At 43.8% G+C, this 22,831-nt stretch overlaps 1 protein-coding gene across 1 annotated transcript in view; it reads left to right on the top strand.

The window, feature by feature from the left end:
- Positions 1 to 22,831, top strand: part of fat3a (FAT atypical cadherin 3a) — a 451,004-nt gene that overhangs the window by 388,853 nt on the left and 39,320 nt on the right. Inside the window, exons 33-36 of the mRNA XM_034168868.1 lie at positions 7,662 to 7,908; positions 16,105 to 16,258; positions 19,092 to 19,804; positions 21,094 to 21,207. Of these exons, the coding sequence (XP_034024759.1) occupies positions 7,662 to 7,908; positions 16,105 to 16,258; positions 19,092 to 19,804; positions 21,094 to 21,207 (1,228 nt within the window). The remainder of the gene's footprint in view (positions 1 to 7,661; positions 7,909 to 16,104; positions 16,259 to 19,091; positions 19,805 to 21,093; positions 21,208 to 22,831) is intronic.

Raw genomic sequence — 22,831 nt, 5'->3', positions numbered from 1 at the left:
CACTCTGAAAGGTGCAGTTTTGTTTTATTGGGGGGGGGGGGGGGGGTACCAGTCAGTATCTGGTGTGACCACCATTTGCTTCATGCAGTGCAACACATCTCCTTCGCATAGAGTTGATCAGGTTGTCAATTGTGGCCTGTGGAATGTTGGTCCACTCCTCTTCAATGGCTGTGCGAAGTTGCTGGATATTGGCAGGAACTGGTACACGCTGTCGTATACGCCGGTCCAGAGCATCCCAAACATGCTCAATGGGTGACATGTCCGGTGAGTATGCCGGCCATGCAAGAACTGGGACATTTTCAGCTTCCAAGAATTGTGTACAGATCCTTGCAACATGGGGCCGTGCATTATCCTGCTGCAACATGAGGTGATGTTCTTGGATGTATGGCACAACAATGGACCTCAGGATCTCGTCACGGTATCTCTGTGCATTCAAAATGCCATCAATAAAATGCACCTGTGTTCTTCATCCATAACAGACGCCTGCCCATACCATAACCCCACCGCCACCATGGGCCACTCGATCCACAACATTGACATCAGAAAACCGCTCACCCACACGACGCCACACGCTGTCTGCCATCTGCCCTGGACAGTGTGAACCGGGATTCATCCGTGAAGAGAACACCTCTCCAACGTGCCAAACGCCAGCGAATGTGAGCATTTGCCCACTCAAGTCGGTTACGACGATGAACTGGAGTCAGGTCGAGACCCCGATGAGGACGACGAGCATGCAGATGAGCTTCCCTGAGACGGTTTCTGACAGGTTGTGCAGAAATTCTTTGGTTATGCAAACCGATTGTTTCAGCAGCTGTCCGAGTGGCTGGTCTCAGACGATCTTGGAGGTGAACATGCTGGTTGTGGAGGTCCTGGGCTGGTGTGGTTACACGTGGTCTGCGGTTATGAGGCTGGTTGGATGTACTGCCAAATTCTCTGAAACGCCTTTGGAGACGGCTTATGGTAGAGAAATGAACATTCAATACACGAGCAACAGCTCTGGTTGACATTCCTGCTGTCAGCATGCCAATTGCACGCTCCCTCAAATCTTGCGACATCTGTGGCATTGTGCTGTGTGATAAAACTGCACCTTTCAGAGTGGCCTTTTATTGTGGGCAGTCTAAGGCACACCTGTGCATTAATCATGGTGTCTAATCAGCATCTTGATATGGCACACCTGTGAGGTGGGATGGATTATCTCAGCAAAGGAGAAGTGCTCACTATCACAGATTTAGACTGGTTTGTGAACAATATTTGAGGGAAACGGTGATATTGTGTATGTGGAAAAAAGTTTTAGATCTTCGAGTTCATCTCATACAAAATGGGAGCAAAACCAAAAGTGTTGTGTTTATATTTTTGTTGAGTGTAAATATTTACATGAGTTGGAGGAATGTTCACCTGGTTGAATGGACCACTCCAACTTTTGATGAATGAATATATTCATTCACTTGTGTAAAAGGAAAACATTCATTATTTGTTTTATATGACACTTAAATACAACCCCAATTCCAATGAAGTTGGGACATTGTGTGAAATGTAAATAAAAACAGAATACAATGATTTGCAAATCCTCTTCAACCTATATTCAATTGAATACACCACAAAGACAAGATATTTAATGTTCAAACTGATAAACTTTATTGTTTTTGTGCAAATATTTACTCATTTTGAAATGGATGCCTGCAACACGTTTAAAAAAAGCTGGGACAGTGATATGTGAGTGTCATGATTGGGTATAAAAGGAGCATCCTCAAAAGTCTCAGCCATTCATAAGCAAAGATGGGGTGAGGATCACTACTTTGTGAACAACTGCGTGAAAAAAATATTCCAGCAGTTTAAGAACAATGTTTCTCAACGTTCAATGGCAAGGAATTTAGGGATTCCATCATCCTAAAATAATACAACCCCTGGCAATAATTATGGAATCACCGGCCTCTGAGGATGTTCATTCAGTTGTTTAATTTTGTAGAAAAAAAGCAGATCACAGACATGACACAAAACTAAAGTCATTTCAAATGGCAACGTTCTGGCTTTAAGAAACACTATAAGAAATCAAGAAAAAAAGATTGTGGCAGTCAGTAAGGGTTACTTTTTTAGACCAAGCAGGGGAAAAAAATATGGACTCACTCAATTCTGAGGAATAAATTATAGAATCACCCTGTAAATTTTCATCCCCAAAACTAACACCTGCATCAAATCAGATCTGCTCATTAGTCTGCATCTAAAAAGGAGTGATCACACCTTGGAGAGCTGTTGCACCAAGTGGACTGACATGAATCATGGCTCCAACACGAGAGATGTCAATTGAAACAAAGGAGAGGATTATCGAACTCTTAAAAGTGTTGGGAAAGTGTAAGACACGGACCCACACAGGGGGCATAAATGAACGGACAATAGAGATGCCAATGAATACAATTTAATATTGCAAAATGTGCACTACAGGTCAAATACTGCTTTAGTCTGTCAATCAAAAGTTCCACAAGTAGGTGACGTGTGGGCAGGCCCGGGGATAGGAGACGCCTTATCCAGAGAAGAGCCGGGACCCACAAGGTTCCACCGCCAACAGAGACATGCACACACCGGAGCCGCCAAATCCCGAGTCCCCAGGTGGCCACTGCTCCCAGCTGTCAGATCTGGTACTGCTGGCAGGTAATCCGGAAGTCAAAACGACCAAAGAACAGTGACCAACGGGCTTGCCTGGGATTCAGACGCTTAGCGGTCTGGATGTATTCCAGGTTCCGATGGTCAGTGAAAACCATGAATGGTACCACAGCTCCCTCCAACAAGTGTCTCCACTCCTCCAGGGCCTCTTTCGCCGCCAGGAGCTCCCGATTGCCGACGTCATAGTTTCGTTCTGCTGGGGTTAACCTGCGGGAAAAATAGGCACAAGGGTGGAGGACCCTGTCAGACTCCCCGCTTTGGGACAGCACAGCTCCTATCCCTGAGTCAGAGGCGTCCACTTCAACAACAAACTGGCGGCTAGGATCGGGCTGCACCAGAACTGGTGCAGTCGAGAACCGGCGTTGCAACTCCCTAAACGCGGCTTCACACCGATCCGACCAGGTGAAGGGGACTTTTGGGGAGGTCAGGGGACCAACGACCTGACGGTAACCCTTGATGAACCTCCTATAGAAATTCGCAAAGCCGAGGAACTGTTGCAGCTTCCAACGGCTTGCTAATGAATGCTTCAAGGGATATGGGGGGGGGGGGTCGTTGAACGACCACTGGAGGGTTTCTGTTCAGCAACAGGTCCGCAGGAGGAGGAGCAGCAGCCGTGTCCTGTGCGCGCGCTTCCACCTGAGCGGTGAGAGCCTCCATCCTACGATCGAACAGTATGTTCTGCTCGGTCACCAAATCCAGCCGAGCAGTGAGGGTGGTTAATATTTGCTGCAGCTCACCCAACCTGCCTCCTGCTGGAGCCTGTGCACCTTGCATCTCCATTGATTGTTCAACGGATGGTATATGCCCCTCAGAATCCATGACGTGTGGCCGAGTTATCCTGTTGGGAAAGTGTAAGACACGGACCCACACAGGGGGCGTAAATGAACGGACAATAGAGATGCCAATGAATACAATTTAATATTGCAAAATGTGCACTACAGGTCAAATACTGCTTTAGTAAGTCAATCAAAAGTTCCACAAGTAGGTGACGTGTGGGCAGGCCCGAGGATAGGAGACGCCTTATCCAGAGAAGAGCTGGGACCCACAAGGTTCCACCGCCAACGGAGACCTGCACACACCGGAGCTGCCAAATCCCGAGTCCCCAGGTGGCCACTGCTCCCAGCTGTCAGATCTGGTACTGCTGGCAGGAAAAACAAACAGGTTACTGTGGATGTATGTACACCCAGCAACAGTCAGCAAAATTACAGTTCCTTCCTGAGGGAAAAAATCCACCACTCCCAGAAAACAGGAACACTGAGAACGTGCACTACCAACAGTATACTTAAAGATAAGTGAAGTGAGGAGTGGAAACACCAACTCCCTCCAACTTCCACAAACCCAGCTCCAAGCTGCGAGTATACAAAGGTTACGACTGCAAAAATCAGTAGCAAGAATTGTGCGAACGGCACAAAACGGCTGAGTAGGTTACCTGTGTGGTAAGCTGATAACTCGGCAGGTTTCTGATGATTCTCCCAGGCTTTCTTGGTGGTCATGATGATGATGATGATGACTGACAGCTGTCAGTGTCGGCGCACCTGGAGCTCCTGTGAGGCGACTGCGCCCTCTGGTGCCTGAAACCCGACAACAGGCAGGGCGCCCTCTGGTGGTGAGCCAGCAGTACCTCCTCTTCGGGCGGCCCACATAACAAAAAGAGGATAAATCATCACGCAATGTTGCAAAAGATGTTGGTTGTTCACAGTCAGCTGTGTCTAAACTATGGACCAAATATAAACAACATGGGAAGGTTGTTAAAGGCAAACATACTGGTAGACCAAGGAAGACATCAAAGCGTCAAGACAGACAACTTAAATATGTCTCAAAAATCGAAAATGCACAACAAAACAAATGAGGAATGAATGGGAGGAAACTGGAGTCAACGTCTGTGACCGAACTGTAAGAAACCACCTAAAGGAAATGGGATTTACATACAGAAAAGCTAAACGAAAGCCATCATTAACACCTAAACAGAAAAAAACAAGGTTACAATGAGCTAAGGAAAAGCAATCATGGACTGTGGATGAAAGTCATATTCAGTGATGAATCTCAAATCTGCATTGGGCAAGGTGATGATGCTGGAACTGTTGTGTGTTGGGGGTGTGGCTGGATGTTTTGGTGTTCTTTTCTTTTCTTTGCTCCTCAGGTGGCATGGAAACTGATTTGTCTGTGGAGAAGGTGCTGGCTGAAGAATCCTCACCCTCATCAACATCATGTGAAGCACCTGTGACTGGTGCTCACATGCAACCTTAAAGACTTTCAGCTGAAGCAGATAATTGGATGGCGTTCTGCTTTTAAGGCATGTGTGATTCAAGCAGAACTGCCGGGAACTCGACCTTGTGATGTTCGTTTGTGAGACGCTGAGGACCGCACCTGGGTTTGACACATCGAGCCCGTGAAGCAAGGAAGGGTGAGGACACATGCTGTCAGCACACATTAAAGGTAATTAAGTATTTGACTAATTGTTGATAGTAACTTGGTGTTTTGTTACATAGTATACTTGAATTGTGATGAGAATTGTGCAGCTTGCTTCTCACTGCTGTGGCGTGCAGGATAAGTGATCCTCCACTTGTTGTGAGAAGCTGCTCATTTGCATAAAGATAAAAAGTACAGACCTGAATGTGTTGCTGATAGCGTGTGTCTTTTGAAAGATATTGTTGTAATTGCTGACTTACCTCACATCTTCTTTGCTTCGCAGAGAGTCAGTTTGTCGTGTCCACCTGGGGGGTGTTTGTCTGGTGGTAGTGGGTCCAGGAGCGCCGGACTTCTCTCCTTGCGGGCGCTGGAGAGCGTGCCAGCAGTCACTCCTCCAGAAGGACGTTGGTTTTGGTTTTGTACATTTTATTTAGGCACAGGTGAAAAATAAATTGTTTTTGTTGTTGGAACCGCTTTCTGGTTATTTTTAGCGCTGGGTTCTGTCTGACGCAGGTTCGCTCCTCAATCCGCGTCGACACATAACAGGAACTTTTGTTTGGTGCTGTTCCAATGAGATTTATAAAGATGACTGCCTGAAGAGAACATGTAAATTTCCACAGTCATTGATGATATGGGGCTGCATGTCAGGTAAAGGCACTGGGGAGATGGCTGTCATTACATCATCAATAAATGCACAAGTTTACGTTGATATTTTGGACACTTTTCTTATCCCATCAATTGAAAGGATGTTTGGGGATGATGAAATCATTTGTCAGGATGATAATGCATCTTGCCATAGAGCAAAAACTGTGAAAACATTCCTTGCAAAAAGACACATAGGGTCAATGTCATGGCCTGCAAATAGTCCGGATCTTAATCCAATTGAAAATCTTTGGTGGAAGTTGAAGAAAATGTTCTATGACAAGGCTCCAACCTGCAAAGCTGATCTGGCAACAGCAATCAGAGAAAGTTGGAGCCAGATTGATGAAGAGTACTGTTTGTCACTCATTAAGTCCATGCCTCAGAGGCTGCAAGCTGTTATAAAAGCCAGAGGTGGTGCAACAAAATACTAGTGATGTGTTGGAGCGTTCTTTTGTTTTTCATGATTCCATAATTTTTTCCTCAGAATTGAGTGATTCCATATTTTTTTTTTCCCTCTGCTTGGTCTAAAAAAGTAACCGTTACTGACTGCCACAATTTTTTTTCTTGATTTCTTATAGTGTTTCTTAAAGCCAGAAAGTTGCCATTTGAAATGACTTTAGTTTTGTCATGTCTGTGATCTGCTTTTTTTCTACAAAATTAAACAACTGAATGAACATCCTCCGAGGCCGGTGATTCCATAATTTTTGCCAGGGGTTTTATAATCCATAACATAATCAGAAATTCAATCTCCAGAATCCCGAATCTAGACTTAAGCGGCAAGGCCAAAAATCAACATTGAATGCTGCTGACCTTCAATCCCTCAGGCGGCGCTACATTAAGAACCGACATCATTGTGTAAAGGATCTTACCGCGTGGGATCAGAAACACTTCAGAAAACCATTGTCAGTTACCATAGTTCATCTCTACATCTACAAGTGCAAGTTAAAACTCACACTTACAATGCAAAGTGAAATCCATACATCAACATCATCCAGAAACGCCGCCGCCTTCTCTGGGCCCGAGCTCATTTGAAATGGACAGACGCAAAGTGGAAAAGTGTGCTGTGGTCTGATGAGTCCATGTTTCAAATTGTTCTTGGAAATCATGGACGCCGTGTCCTCTGGACAAAAGAGGAAAAAGACCAACCAGATTGTTACCAGCGCAAAGTTCAAAAGCCAGCATGTGTGATGGTATGGGGGTGTGTTAGTGCTCACGGCATGGGCAACTTACACATCTGTGATGGCACCATCAATGCTGAAAGGTGCATCCAGGTTTTGGAGCAACACATGCTGCCATCCAAGCAACGTGTTTTTTTCAGCAAGACAATGCCAAGTCACATTCTGCATGTGTTACAACAGCGTGGCTTCCGAGTTAAAGAGTGCGGGTACTAGACTGTGGTAAACTGTCCCAGCTTTTTTGATACGTGTTGCAGGCATCCATTTCAAAATGAAGAAATACTTACACAAAAACAATAAAGTCTATTAGTTTGAACATTAAATATCTTGTCTTTGTGGTTTATTCAATTGTTTGAATAGGATTTGCAAATCATTTTATTCTGTTTTTTATTTCCATTTTACACAATGTCCCAACTTCATTGGAATTGGGGTTGTAGATCAGAGTCAAAGCAAAGTCCACAAACAGCCTTTGGTTGCAAAAGGAACAAAAAAGAAAGAAAAGTAGTGTAGTCATTCAATGGAGGGAAACGCATGAAACCATAATGAACTGTAAATGCAACCAGATTGTATGAAATAATTACATAAATTATATCACAGTGCATTTTTTTTAGACAACTGGGAAAATAATCAATGCTATTTAATATAATCCATCAATCAAATGACAAGGCTGTATTTCTGTGTTTCTGTATTTCATATACATGGCAAGGTGTGACCATAATTATATGGCATGTTGATCACATTTTTGTATTCTTGACCAACACTTGTTTGGACATCCAGGTTCAACATCCCAGCTCACGCAGCCTCATGGACCCGCAGAAGGACCCGCGAGTCATTGATGGCTTCCAGGGCTGCCTGGACTCTGTTATGCTGAACAACAACGAGCTGCCACTACAGAACAAGCGCTCTCGCTATGCTGAGGTGGTGGGACTGACAGAGCTGAAGCTGGGATGCATTCTCCATCCTGACGCTTGCCTCCAACAGCCCTGTCACAATGGAGCCACCTGCACCAGCCTGCCATCTGGTGGTGAGTAACAGGAGCTGTATCAAAGACCATCACTGTCACAACTTGAACTTGACTTTGTGTGTCCATTCGTTTCGTAAAGACATCCATTAAATGTCAAGCTGGCCATTCATCCATCCATGCACTTCTTATCTGAGCCAGCTTGGGCATGGTGCCAAATTGTGGTACCTCCTGAATCACATTCTCTACTTCCTTCTTGGGAATTCCCAGACTAGATGGGATTGGTAAACGTTCCAGCATTTCCTCTCAGTTGTAAATGCCCAGAAAACCTCCAGGAAGAGACTTTCAGGATGCTTTTTTAATCTTCCTTCACATTAACCTGAATAATCAAGGCCTGCCTGGTGTGACGATGTTCTCTAAAGACCCCATTCTGAGATGCACTGACATGTAGGACATGAGCCACATACAGTATTCAAGTGTTCATACAAATTTTCATTGTTACACAGATGATACCCAGCTTTGTCTATCCATGAAGCCAGAGGACACACACCAATTAGTTAAACTGCAGGATTGTCTTACAGACATAAAGACATGGATGACCTCTAATTTCCTGCTTTTAAATTCAGATAAAACTGAAGTTATTGTACTTGGCCCCACAAATCTTAGAAACATGGTGTCTAACCAGATCCTTACTCTGGATGGCATTACCCTGACCTCTAGTAATACTGTGAGAAATCATTTTTGATCAGGATATGTCCTTCAATGCGCATATTAAGCAAATATGTAGGACTGCTTTTTTGCATTTGCGCAATATCTCTAAATTAGAAAGGTCTTGTCTCAGAGTGATGCTGAAAAACTAATTCATGCATTTATTTCCTCTAGGCTGGACTATTGTAATTCATTATTATCAGGTTGTCCTAAAAGTTCCCTAAAAAGCCTTCAGTTGATTCAAAATGCTGCAGCTAGAGTACTGACGGGGACTAGCAGGAGAGAGCATATCTCACCCGTGTTGGCCTCTCTTCATTGGCTTCCTGTTAATTCTAGAATAGAATTTAAAATTCTTCTTCTTACTTATAAGGTTTTAAATAATCAGGTCCCATCTTATCTTAGGGACCTCGTAGTACCATATTACCCCATTAGAGCGCTTCGCTCTCAGACTGCAGGCTTACTTGTAGTTCCTAGGGTTTGTAAGAGTAGAATGGGAGGCAGAGCCTTCAGCTTTCAGGCTCCTCTCCTGTGGAACCAGCTCCCAATTCAGATCAGGGAGACAGACACCCTCTCTACTTTTAAGATTAGGCTTAAAACTTTCCTTTTTGCTAAAGCTTATAGTTAGGGCTGGATCAGGTGACCCTGAACCATCCCTTAGTTATGCTGCTATAGACTTAGACTGCTGGGGGGTTCCCATGATGTCGTGTGTTACCTGTGCTGCTCCACAGCCTGTCCAGTGGATTTTTATTTTATTTTTTTAGCACTGTTGTCGTGTGTTACCTGTGCTGCTCCACAGCCTGTCTAGTGGATTTTTATTTTATTTTTGCACCGTTGTCGTGCGTTCGCTGTTGCCGTGCGTTACTTGTGCTGCTTCATGGCCTGTCTGGTGCCTTAACTAAAGCACTCCTTCTGCTGAATCACCTCTAAATTATTTATACATTATTCACTTTGCGTGTTTTTAGGAATCCGCTAGGTTGCGTAGCTACTAGCTCTTAGCCGATTTAGCATGGCGGCTTCTCCTGTCTCTCCCGCACTTTTCTGCTCTGGTTGTGAAATGTTTAGTTATTCCTCGGCCTCCTTTAGCAGTAATGGTACTTGTAATAAGTGCAGCTTATTCGTAGCTTTGGAGGCCAGGCTGGGCGAATTGGAGACTCGGCTCCGCACCGTGGAAAATTCTACAGTTAGCCAGGCCCCTGTAGTCGGTGCGGACCAAGGTAGCTTAGCCGCCGTTAGTTCCCCCCTGGCAGATCCCGTGCAGTCGGGAAAGCAGTCTGACTGGGTGACTGTGAGGAGGAAGCGTAGCCCTAAACAGAAGCCCCGTGTACACCGTCAACCCGTTCACATCTCTAACCGTTTTTCCCCACTCGACGATACACTCGCCGAGGATCAAACTCTGGTTATTGGCGACTCTGTTTTGAGAAATGTGAAGTTAGCGACACCAGCAACCATTGTCAATTGTCTTCCGGGGGCCAGAGCAGGCGACATTGAAGGAAATTTGAAACTGCTGGCTAAGGCTAAGCGTAAATTTGGTAAGATTGTAATTCACGTCGGCAGTAATGACACTCGGTTACGCCAATCGGAGGTCACTAAAATTAACATTAAATCGGTGTGTAACTTTGCAAAAACAATGTCGGACTCTGTTGTGTTCTCTGGGCCCCTCCCCAATCGGACCGGGAGTGACATGTTTAGCCGCATGTTCTCCTTGAATTGCTGGCTGTCTGAGTGGTGTCCAAAAAATGAGGTGGGCTTCATAGATAATTGGCAAAGCTTCTGGGGAAAACCTGGTCTTGTTAGGAGAGACGGCATCCATCCCACTTTAGAGGGAGCAGCTCTCATTTCTAGAAATCTGGCCAATTTTCTTGGATCCTCTAAACTGTGACTGTCTAGCGTTGGGACCAGGAGGCAGAGCTGTGGTCTTATACACCTCTCTGCAGCTTCTCTCCCCCTGCCATCCCCTCATTACCCCATCCCCGTAGAGACGGTGCCTGCTCCCAGACCACCAATAACCAGCAAAAATCTATTTAAGCAAAAAAATTCAAAAAGAAAAAATAATATAGCACCTTCAACTGCACCACAGACTAAAACAGTTAAATGTGGTCTATTAAACATTAGGTCTCTCTCTTCTAAGTCCCTGTTGGTAAATGATATAATAATTGATCAACGTATAGATTTATTCTTCCTTACAGAAACCTGGTTACAGCAGGATGAATATGTTAGTTTAAATGAGTCAACACCCCCGAGTCACACTAACTGTCAGAATGCTCGTAGCACGGGCCGGGGCGGAGGATTAGCAGCAATCTTCCATTCCAGCTTATTAATTAATTTATTTGTTATTATCTATCGTCCACCTGGTCGTTACTGTGAGTTTCTCTGTGAATTTTCAGACCTTCTGTCTGACTTAGTGCTTAGCTCAGATAAGATACTTATAGTGGGCGATTTTAACATCCACACAGATGCTGAGAATGACAGCCTCAACACTGCATTTAATCTATTATTAGACTCTATTGGCTTTGCTCAAAATGTAAATGAGTCCACCCACCACTTTAATCATATCTTAGATCTTGTTGTGACTTATGGTATGGAAATAGAAGACTTAACAGTATTCCCTGAAAACTCCCTTCTGTCTGATCATTTTTTAATAACATTTACATTTACCCTGATGGACTACCCTGCAGTGGGGAATAAGTTTCATTACACTAGAAGTCTTTCAGAAAGCGCTGTAACTAGGTTTAAGGATATGATTCCTTCTTTATGTTCTCTAATGTCATATACCAACACAGAGCAGAGTAACTACCTAAACTCTGTAAGGGAGTTAGAGTATCTCGTCAATAGTTTTACATCCTCATTGAAGACAACTTTGGATACTGTAGCTCCTCTGAAAAAGAGAGCTTTAAATCAGAAGTGTCTGACTCCGTGGTATAACTCACAAACTCGTAGCTTAAAGCAGATAACCCGTAAGTTGGAGAGGAAATGGCGTCTCACTAATTTAGAAGATCTTCACTTAGCCTGGAAAAAGAGTTTGTTGCTCTATAAAAAAGCCCTCCGTAAAGCTAGGACATCTTTCTACTCATCACTAATTGAAGAAAATAAGAACAACCCCAGGTTTCTCTTCAGCACTGTAGCCAGGCTGACAAAGAGTCAGAGCTCTATTGAGCTGAGTATTCCATTAACTTTAACTAGTAATGACTTCATGACTTTCTTTGCTAACAAAATTTTGACTATTAGAGAAAAAATTACTCATAATCATCCCAAAGATGTATCGTTATCTTTGGCTGCTTTCAGTGATGCGGTATTTGGTTAGACTCTTTCTCTCCGATTGTTCTGTCTGAGTTATTTTCATTAGTTACTTCATCCAAACCATCAACATGTTTATTAGACCCCATTCCTGCCAGGCTGCTCAAGGAAGTCCTACCATTATTTAATGCTTCAATCTTAAATATGATCAACTTATCTTTGTTAGTTGGCTATGTACCACAGGCTTTTAAGGTGGCAGTAATTAAACCATTACTTAAAAAGCCATCACTTGACCCAGCTATCTTAGCTAATTATAGGCCAATCTCCAACCTTCCTTTTCTCTCAAAGATTCTTGAGAGGGTAGTTGTAAAACAGCTAACTGATCACCTGCAGAGGAATGGTCTATTTGAAGAGGTTCAGTCAGGTTTTAGAATTCATCATAGTACAGAAACAGCATTAGTGAAGGTTACAAATGATCTTCTTATGGCTTCGGACAGTGGACTTATCTCTGTGCTTGTTCTGTTGGACCTCAGTGCTGCTTTTGATACTGTTGACCATAAAATTCTATTACAGAGATTAGAGCATGTCATAGGTATTAAGGGCACTGCGCTGCAGTGGTTTGAATCATATTTGTCTAATAGATTACAGTTTGTTCATGTAAATGGGGAATCTTCTTCACGGACTAAAGTTAATTATGGAGTTCCACAAGGTTCTGTGCTAGGACCAATTTTATTCACTTTATACATGCTTCCCTTAGGCAGTATTATTAGACGGTATTGCTTAAATTTTCATTGTTACGCAGATGATACCCAGCTTTATCTCTCCATGAAACCAGAGGACACACACCAATTAGCTAAACTGCAGGATTGTCTTACAGACATAAAGACATGGATGACCTGTAATTTCCTGCTTTTAAACTCAGATAAAACTGAAGTTATTGTACTTGGCCCCACAAATCTTAGAAGCATGGTCTCTAACCAGATCTTTACTCTGGATGGCATTTCCCTGACCTCTAGTAATACTGTGAGAAATCTTGGAGTCATTTTTGATCAGGATATGTCATTCAAAGCGCATATTAAACAAATATGTAGGACTGCCTTTTTGCATTTACGCAATATCTCTAAAATCAGAAAGGTCTTGTCTCAGAGTGATGCTGAAAAACTAATTCATGCATTTATTTCCTCTAGGCTGGACTATTGTAATTCATTATTATCAGGTTGTCCTAAAAGTTCCCTAAAAAGCCTTCAGTTGATTCAAAATGCTGCAGCTAGAGTACTGACGGGGACTAGCAGGAGAGAGCATATCTCACCCGTGTTGGCCTCTCTTCATTGGCTTCCTGTTAATTCTAGAATAGAATTTAAAATTCTTCTTCTTACTTATAAGGTTTTAAATAATCAGGTCCCATCTTATCTTAGGGACCTCGTAGTACCATATTACCCCATTAGAGCGCTTCGCTCTCAGACTGCAGGCTTACTTGTAGTTCCTAGGGTTTGTAAGAGTAGAATGGGAGGCAGAGCCTTCAGCTTTCAGGCTCCTCTCCTGTGGAACCAGCTCCCAATTCAGATCAGGGAGACAGATACCCTCTCTACTTTTAAGATTAGGCTTAAAACTTTCCTTTTCGCTAAGGCTTATAGTTAGGGCTGGATCAGGTGACCCTGGACTATCCCTTGGTTATGCTGCTTTAGACGTAGACTGTGGGGGGTTCCCATGATGCACTGTTTCTTTCTCTTTTTGCTCTGTATGCATCACTCCGCATTTAATCATTAGTCATCGATCTCTGCCCCCTTCCACAGCATGTCTTTTTCCTGGTTCTTTCCCTCGGCCCCAGCCAGTCTCAGCAGAAGACTGCCCCTCCCTGAGCCTGGTTCTGCTGGAGGTTTCTTCCTGTTAAAAGGGAGTTTTTCCTTCCCACTGTAGCCAGGTGCTTGCTCACAGGGGGTCGTTTTGACCGTTGGGGTTTTTCATAATTATTGTGTGGCCTTGCCTTACAATATAAAGCGCCTTGGGGCAACTGTTTGTTGTGATTTGGCGCTATATAAAAAAAGGTTGATTGATTGATTGATTGATGATGCACTGAGTGTTTCTTTCTCTTTTTGCTCTGTATGCACCACTCTGCATTTAATCATTAGTGATCGATCTCTGCTCCCCTCCACAGCATGTCTTTTTCCTGGTTCTCTCCCTCAGCCCCAACCAGTCCCAGCAGAAGACTGCCCCTCCCTGAGCCTGGTTCTGCTGGAGGTTTCTTCCTGTTAAAAGGGAGTTTTTCCTTACCACTGTCGCCAAGTGCTTGCTCACAGGGGGTCGTTTTGACCGTTGGGGTTTTTCTGTAATTATTGTATGGCTTTTGCCTTACAATATAAAGCGCCTTGGGGCAACTGTTTGTTGTGATTTGGCGCTATATAAATAAAATTGATTTGATTTGATTTGAAGTGAAAAATTCTGTGTAATGACTTGACACAGTGGTTACAGCACTACTTTAGGATGACTGGCTCTGGACTCCACCTTAGAGACAGGATGAAGGACTTTGGACCATAGAAACCGGATCAGTGGGGGACACAGTTCTGCAAATCTGCTAATTAGCGAAGCTAACTTTTTAGTTTGCGGTATCACATGTCCATCCTTCCACTCAGTGTTGTTTGATTGTATTTGCTCCTATGATTTTTGTTGTTTGTTTCACGTAATACTTGTTTTTTGTCGAGAAAGCTCCCGTATTTTCCAGAGTATGACTCAGACCAGCGACATTTTAATATTCATTTTTTTGTATGTAGAACTCACTTTGTAACACAGTGTTTCCCTGGGGGGGGGTTAACAACAGACAGGAACTCTGTGTACCACATGTGCACACCACAGCCTGTGCTGATACTTAAGTATGTTGGTTTTTTTTTTTTTTCTTTTTTTTGCTTCTCTGTTTTTCACTTTGGGTTGCCGTTGCCGATCTGCATGTTCATTTGGCACAAGTTTTACACTGCATGCCCTTCCTGATTCACCTCCACATTACATGCAGAGTGATCATGGGTGGTCTTGAACCTTCCACTTTGGAAACAACAAAAATTGACATGATGGACAGCACACTGGGTGTTGATACAGTTTAGACCAAAGGACGGATGGACACGGATTATTGGCTGATACTGCTAGAAACATATAAATCTGAGTCTGTTTGGGCTTTTTGTGTGTTTGGCATTTATTCTTTTATTAGTGGAATTTATTTTGTTTAGTGTTTTGATTCCTGGGAAAACCCAGAATAATAATAATAATTAATATTATTATTATTATTCACTCGGGAGGAGCTCGGAGTCGAGCCGCTGCTCCTCCATGTCGAAAGGAGTCAGTTGAGGTGGCTCGGGCATCTTTTCCGGATGCCCCCTGGACGCCTCACTGGAGAGGTGTTCCGGGCACGTCCCACTGGGAGGAGGCTCTGGGGAAGACCCAGGACACGCTGGAGGGACTACATCTCTCGGCTGGCTTGGGAACGCCTTGGGGTTCCCCCGGAGGAGCTGGGGAAGGTGTGTGTGGATCGGGAGGTCTGGGCGGCTTTGCTTGAGCTGCTGCCCACGCGACCCGACTCCGGATAAAGCGGAAGAAAATGGATGGATGGGTGGATGGATGGATTATTATTATTAGTAGTAGTAGTAGTAGTAGTAGTAGCAGTAGCAGTAGCAGTAGTGGTGGTATTATTGTTATTATAATTAGTGTTATTAATGAAAGTCTGATTTTGATTTTTTGATATGTAAGTCACACAAGAGTAACACGACCTCCCAAACTAATAAAAAACAGCCAATTAATACTCCGGAAAATACAGTACTTATTATCCCATGAGATCTGGCAACACTGACAGGAAGCAGTTGGTTTTTCCAGGCCTGTTTTGAATAATTGATTCTCTTCATGAAAATGCACAATAAACATTATTATCACTTTACCGAGGCGTTGCTGGGCCTGTAGCATAGATTTACGTCGACTCTACCTGGCTATACCCGCCTGCAGTAGTGGGCGGGTATCCTAATACCCGCCCACTACTGTGGGTATTAGGACAAAATGACAGATATTCGCCCTCGTTGCGAATATCTGTCATTTTGGGCGACTGGGCTTGGATGCAGGGACTCAGAAAATGCATACCACCCTCCAAAAGCATGTTATTGTATATTACAAATTAAATACAGTGGTGGCAGAAATATTACATTTCTTCCACCCAAAAAATGACCCTTTCTGCAGTGACTGAGTGTCGGAACACCATTGTACAGGGAACACCATTGACTTCTCACTTTTGTCTCCTTGTTTGACCTAAACGTCACCTCCTGACCCTTTCTCTCCGTGTCTTAGGGTTTTTGTGCAGCTGTCACCCCCAGTACACCGGAGGGCGCTGTGAAATGGAGATCACAGCGTGTGTTCCCAACCCCTGTCAGAACGGAGGCGTGTGTAAGCCCATCGGTAACGCCTTTCTGTGCAGCTGCAGGAGAGGCTTCAAGGGCCTGATGTGAGTCCCAGAGTCCACACAACCACAGAGAGAGACGCACAACAGACCAACATGAGATATTTCATCTTTTGTTTGCTCAGCTTCATTTCATTCCTGCATTTAACACCTGCAACACGTTCCACAACAATTAATTCACTCATCACTTTTACAACCAGTTTTCTTGAGACAAGTCAGGGGATGAATACATAAATATGTCTCATTAGTTTACTGATTTACATCAGTTGTGATGAAACACAAAGAGTAAGTCTGGGTCAGGTAGGCAGTTCTCAAAGCCTGAGGCTGGTGAGGGAAGCCACCAAGACCCCCAGACAGCTCTGTAGGTGGTCTGTGGCTGAAGGAACTGTCCAAAGTTCAACTTTTGTCTGCTGCATCAGCAGTTCCACAGCTTCATGGTGAAGAGCTACAGAGGAGGATTTTCTGAAAAACAACATGCAGAATTTCAGCTGTAGTTTACCAGAAGGCACATGGGAAAGCCGAGCCTGGATTTGTTCTGTTTCACCTCCACCCCAACATGAAGCTTGTGATTCCTTCAGCGCTTGGATGGACTGCATGTTGGGGAGGGTTGGGTCGTCCACTGGCTGAGCTTTCTTTGAATGACAAGTCGCAGTGTCTAGGTTTGGGACTGTGCTGGATCAAAGTGCAGCTCCAGGCTTTGAGTGACTTCCTGGAAGCAGCCACCAGCAGTTTGTGTGGTGAGAGGTTCTTTGAGAACTCAGTCTGTGAGGTCAGGAGACACCTGGGAACACCTTCTGGAGTCACAACGAGGCTGGACAATGTTTTTATCGAAGGACACAGGTGTCAGTGTCGCCCTGCCGCTCCAACTGTGACTCCCTGCGCAAGTCTTCAGACTGCTGATTCTTCTGGTCTACCTGTATGGTTGCAAGATCTGGACTTGTCTTTGGTGCACGTTGGTGCTCAAAGGAGCAAACACTGAGGGAGATCCAGATGAGGTGCATGGCAGAGCTCGACAGTCCGGTTCATCCCGTTCACATTCTCCATAGGGATTCTGGACCCGTCCTAAATGGACTCTGAACCTTATTTGAACAAAAATGTTTTATTCGCAATGTTACTGAAAAGAACGGCACAATCCCACATTGTAACAGTGAGTTCTCTGATTGGTGGACGCTGCTGTTACCAGGTAAATATTTTTTTTAAGCTCACAAACTTCAGGGGAACCAGATGTAGAAAATGTTGACAGTCAACTGCAAAGGACTGTCAACATTTTCTTATTATTACCATTTTTATTCTTGTGTTTATTTAAAATTAAGGGACACAAGAAGACCCATTCATGTTCCTGGACTCTGAAAAACAGTAAAAAAGAAAGAAAACACACCCTCACAGATGTTCTTCGAAGGCCCAGCCAGGCTTAAAACAGTAGCGGTGACTGATATCATTGGTGCTTGTGCCCCCTGGTGGTTAGTCTCCACACAGGAACAAATCGCTGCACACATTTGTGGATGTTCCACAGCAGAAGTGTAGCAAAAGTAACGTGTAAGAACACATCCAATCAAGTGGCCCGATTTTCACAGACACACAGTTATGCCCCAGTCACACGGCACTTAACAAAGGGCCATGAACCCAAACGAAACAAGAAATATGGACTTTCGTTGACTTTCGCTGGCATCGTTTAACCTTGGCTCAGCTTTGTTCCTGCAGCTGGCACTTCATCAGGATTTTTAAACTGTTGAAAAATTTGAACAAAGGGCAACGAAAACCTCAAGCCGTCCGTATTTCGTTTTGCTGTCGTTCTTGACGTTTTTTTATCGTTTGCTTAGATTTGTAACGTAAGCATTTAGTTTGACTTCATTTGACCAGCTGAATGTTGTCACATAGTGCAGAAGCTGTTTTGTTTGCGCTGCTGCCGCATTCACTTACAGTCGGAAATTACAGGGCAATCTCAGCCTGTTTGCTTGGATTTTTTTATCGGGGGGGTCAGCTTCAATGGTCTCAGGTACCTTACATAGGCCAGAATTAATATTTTGTGTGGATACAATTAATTAATTTGCCACAAGCAATGGCTGAATTTGAAACAACAAAAAAGTTGTGTAATTTCCGATGGTTCTTGAACGCAGCGGCAGCACCAGCTCTTGCGTGCGCTTATGTCTTATTAAATACATTAATCTGCACTTTTCAGTTTCTTGTGCAATATCTGTATCCATGTGCAATATTTTCCTGTGCAATATCATTCCACAGTTGTACATAATTCTTGTTTTACTTTTTATATTTTGTCTACATTTTACTTTTAGTTGTACATATATTTAAATTATTTATTTTCTTCATTCTTATTATCCGTTCATTTGGTTAATAATTACTTGTACCTCAGAAAAGCACTGTTTGGAGTTGCACTCAAATCTCATTGCAATGAGACAATGACAATAAATGTTTAAGATTTTATTGACTGCACATGCTGCTCCAGACCACAAGAGGGCAGCAGTAAGTCAAACTACTCTTCAGCTTCCCACAAACTACTTTAGTTCCTGTTCTCACACACACACACAGACTGCGGTGACATTGTTCTGAAGACCCTTAGATCCTTGCAGGGAATCGAACTGCAGACCTGTGGTTAAAAGCCCACCTCTCTAACCTTCAGTCCAGCACCTCCCCAACACCACCGAATCAACAGCAGTAAACTTTAAATAAAAAAAAAGAAGAATAAATCAATAAAATAAAATGTAATTGTTGGTAGTAGATAATCAGAATTAAACTGGATTTGTTTTGAGTTTGTTAAAGTTCTCAGATGGTTTTAAATGTTTCTGTTTTTTTTCTTGTGACCTGGGCTGAACCTGTCTGTTGGGTCCAGAGTTTTCTGACGTGGTTTCTCTCCATCCTGCAGCTGTGAAGAGGACGTGAATGAATGTGACCGCAACAATCCTGAGGGGGAGTGTGAGAACGGCGGCGTTTGCGTCAACACTCACGGTTCCTTCTACTGTAACTGCACAGCGGGCTTCGTGGGCCAGCGCTGCAGCCTGCGGCCCGTCGTTGTTCCCGACATGCAAGCGGGCCACGCCGTAGTCGGCAAGGAGGAGCTGATCGGCATTGCCGTGGTCCTTTTTGTCATCGTCACCCTCATCGTCCTCTTCATTGCTTTCCGCAAGAAAGTCTTCCAGAAGAACTACTCGCGGAACAACCTGTCTCTGGTCCAGGACCCGGCCACCGCGGCACTCCTTAACAAGGCCAACGGGATTCAGTTTAAAACCCTTCACTGCTCCCCGGGTGACCCGCTGAACCTGTACTCAGAGCCGGGGCTCGGACCCACGGTGATAGGAGGAGGTGGGATGCTGGGACCGCCGCAGGTCCCGGTGAGACCCATGGCGTACACGCCCTGTTTCCAAGGCGACCAACGGTCCACACTGGAGAAGATGGTGGATGGGCGCGGCGTGGAACACACTGAGATGAGCACCTTCCACTCTGAGTCTCCAAGGATCCTGGCCGGGTCCACCAGAAGGGGGGTGGTGGTGTGCAGCGTGGCCCCCAACCTGCCGCCGGTGTCACCCTGCCGCTCCGACTGTGACTCCCTGCGCAAGAGCCCGTGGGACAGTGAGGAGGGTGAGTGCGCCTCAACACAGCAAAACCTCTGTCTTTGTCTCTTTGACTTTCAAACAGAAGTTCATGAACCTGGATTTATAAATTATTTGTACGAACACAAGATTTTCTCAATTCATCCTGCAGCACCGACATATTAAGACTTTCTTTCAAACACGCCTGTTTAGTCCATTAGCCTGAGAGGTTGGGTCAGAACCACCCAGGGCGGAAAAGCCTCTGATCTGGCATTTTGGTCAAAAATGTATGATGGCCATCCCAGAGTGGCAGCTCTGGTCAAGTGGGGGTCAATTAGGGAATAACCCTGTTGTGTCTGATGATTTGCGGAAGTTCATTCGGTCGGCAAGGCTTACCATGAGGCAGCATTGCTCCAACAGCAGTCAGGGCGCGGAGTAATCCATCATATTTGAAACGGTAATTCTGTGTCAGAATCCACCTCAGTACTTTCGTATGGTAGCTTAAATTCACCCATTTCAGCGGCAGTACGCGACTTTCTCTCGCTCTCAGCTAACAGTGCCATTATGACATCTGCGTAGCAGCGCTCACAGCAGGTGTTCTGTCGAATTGTGTGTCTCGTCGCATAAATTGACAGTTCCGCATCCCAACAATATTGTGCATGCGTGCGAATGCACAGTTGCACGGAGGGCTGGCCTCTTGACAGGAATGCGATCTCGTCAGAACACTGGTCAGGGTGTGGAGTAATACATCCAAATGTGAAACGGTCAAATATTTTACCACCGTTACCCTGATATTATATGGTCTGAAATCTCACACAATTAACCAATCAGATTTGTGGAAAAAAATGTAATTGGATTAGAATGAAGGGTTACACAGGGTCAAAATTTAAAATGCTCCAATCATATTAAAAACTAGATCACATTATTTGTCTGATCATAACAATGCGTGGTGGAAGGATTACTGGTGTCGACCTCTAAACCAGTCTGTTGCCAGTGGGCATCAGCATTATCAGATGAGCAGAACACTGGAGCAGAATTAAACGGCCATCACATGTTCTCCATGATTTACCACAAATGAACTTCTGACCCGACTCGTGGCCCAAACTGTGGAAAGAAAACAGGTCAACATGTCGTCATGATTTCATTCTTGTAGTCTTACCCTTTGTTTTTGTATTTATTATAAAGCGGTCAATCAGACACGTCTGTCCTTTCCTTTATGAGTCTTTTCTGGATGAGATGCAGATGGATGTGACCTGAAGTCAATTCTTAAAATGTTCTGCTCAAAGGCACTTTTCTCTGGCTGTTTGAGAACTGGACCTCTGACCTCTGACCCAACAGGTAAGATGGTGGACATGGCAGAAGACGTCACTTGTTTTTCAGGGAGCAACAAAGGCAGTAACTCAGAGGTCCAGTCCCTGAGCTCCTTCCAGTCGGACTCGTGCGATGACAATGGTAAGCCAGGTTCTGATTCTCCATTAGAACATGCACACCAAAGATGTTTTCACATCAAGACTGATTAGTCCAGTTCACTTCAGCGGACACGATAGTCTCGGACCACAGCACGGACTCACAAACCAAAGGTCTGTGAGCTGAGTTCAAAATCAGCTGCTGAAGAACCATCCAAAAGAACTCAAGATCACGGCTTTAAAGAAAGGGGCGTGGCCAGTCACAGTCCACACGGAGCGTGGAGTCCACAGGGTAGCAGGTTTTCTGTACCAATTTAGGGGACCAATCTACACACAGAATCCAGTCTCAGTATACCATGACCTACACAAAATGTATGGTGACCATCTCAGAGTGGTAGGGGTCAGTGAAGGGTTACACGGGGGTCAAAATTGGAAAATGATCAAATCATATTGAAAGATATACTACATTATTAGTCAGATCATAAAGATTCCAAAAAGTTATAGTTTGGATGATCTGTGACTGATTCTCTCCCTCAGCCCCAACCAGTCCCAGCAGAAGACTGCCCCTCCCTGAGCCTGGTTCTGCTGGAGGTTTCTTCCTGTTAAAAGGGAGTTTTTCCTTCCCACTGTAGCCAAGTGCTTGCTCACAGGGGGTCGTTTTGACCGTTGGGGTTTTACATAATTATTGTATGGCCTTGCCTTACAATATAAAGCGCCTTGGGGCAACTGTTTGTTGTGATTTGGCGCTATATAAAAAAATTGATTGATTGATTGATTGATTGATTGATTATTCTGGAGTTATGGGGTAAAAACTTCAAAAATGGTGACAAAGGTCAATTTAAGTTTGTACAGGGGTCAAAAGTTAAAGATGTTCCAGTTTTGGCGAGAAAAAGAAAAGAAAAAAGTGATGTGAATTTTTGGTTGTTAAGAGTTTTAAAAGGGACTAGTTTGCACCATGTGTCATACTTAGTTATCACGTTACTGGGAAACACTGGCCACATGTCATAGAATCCAACGGACGTCAACCTCATTTGACCTTTACTCTGAAGACCAAACAGTCAAAACTATAATATTTATTAATCCTGATCGCTCTATCAATAATTGCCTCACTTTTTTTTTTTCACCAAAATTGGAGCAACTTTAACTTTTCACCCCTGTACAAACTGAAACTGGCCTTTTATTTTATTTAATAAGATATAAATCTTGAAAGTTTGATTTAATTCAGTTAAATCAGATCCTTGGACTGTCACCAGAATAACAACATTTTGACATTTTAAATGTGATTTTGTGATTGGAAATCTAACACTACATTATTATTACACTGGAATATTATAAATTTGATATTTGTAATTTATATTATTTATGAATTTGTACCTTCACAATACGGTGGTGCTAAATAGTTTGTGAAGGACCTGGTATTATTCTGTGTGTGGTAATAACACAAGAACTCAAACATGTTTTTGTGGACTAACAGACGTGGTGGTGTGAAAACATCAGATGGTGTTTCTTACCTTCAAATGTGTTCATTTCACAAATGTTTTTAGAGCTTGTTAATCGGCATGTCTTGTGCTTTTGATTTTATTTTTTAATTTACTTAATGAGCTTGTTGCTTTTCAGTGTCCATTCTGATACCATCAGTGTTCATCTCTATTCATTTGACATATGACATT

Source organism: Thalassophryne amazonica, chromosome 4 (genome assembly GCF_902500255.1).
Source record: "Thalassophryne amazonica chromosome 4, fThaAma1.1, whole genome shotgun sequence".
Lineage (NCBI taxonomy): Eukaryota > Metazoa > Chordata > Actinopteri > Batrachoidiformes > Batrachoididae > Thalassophryne > Thalassophryne amazonica.
Note: the sequence above shows the minus strand (reverse complement) of the source record. Positions and strands in the feature narration are given on the sequence as shown.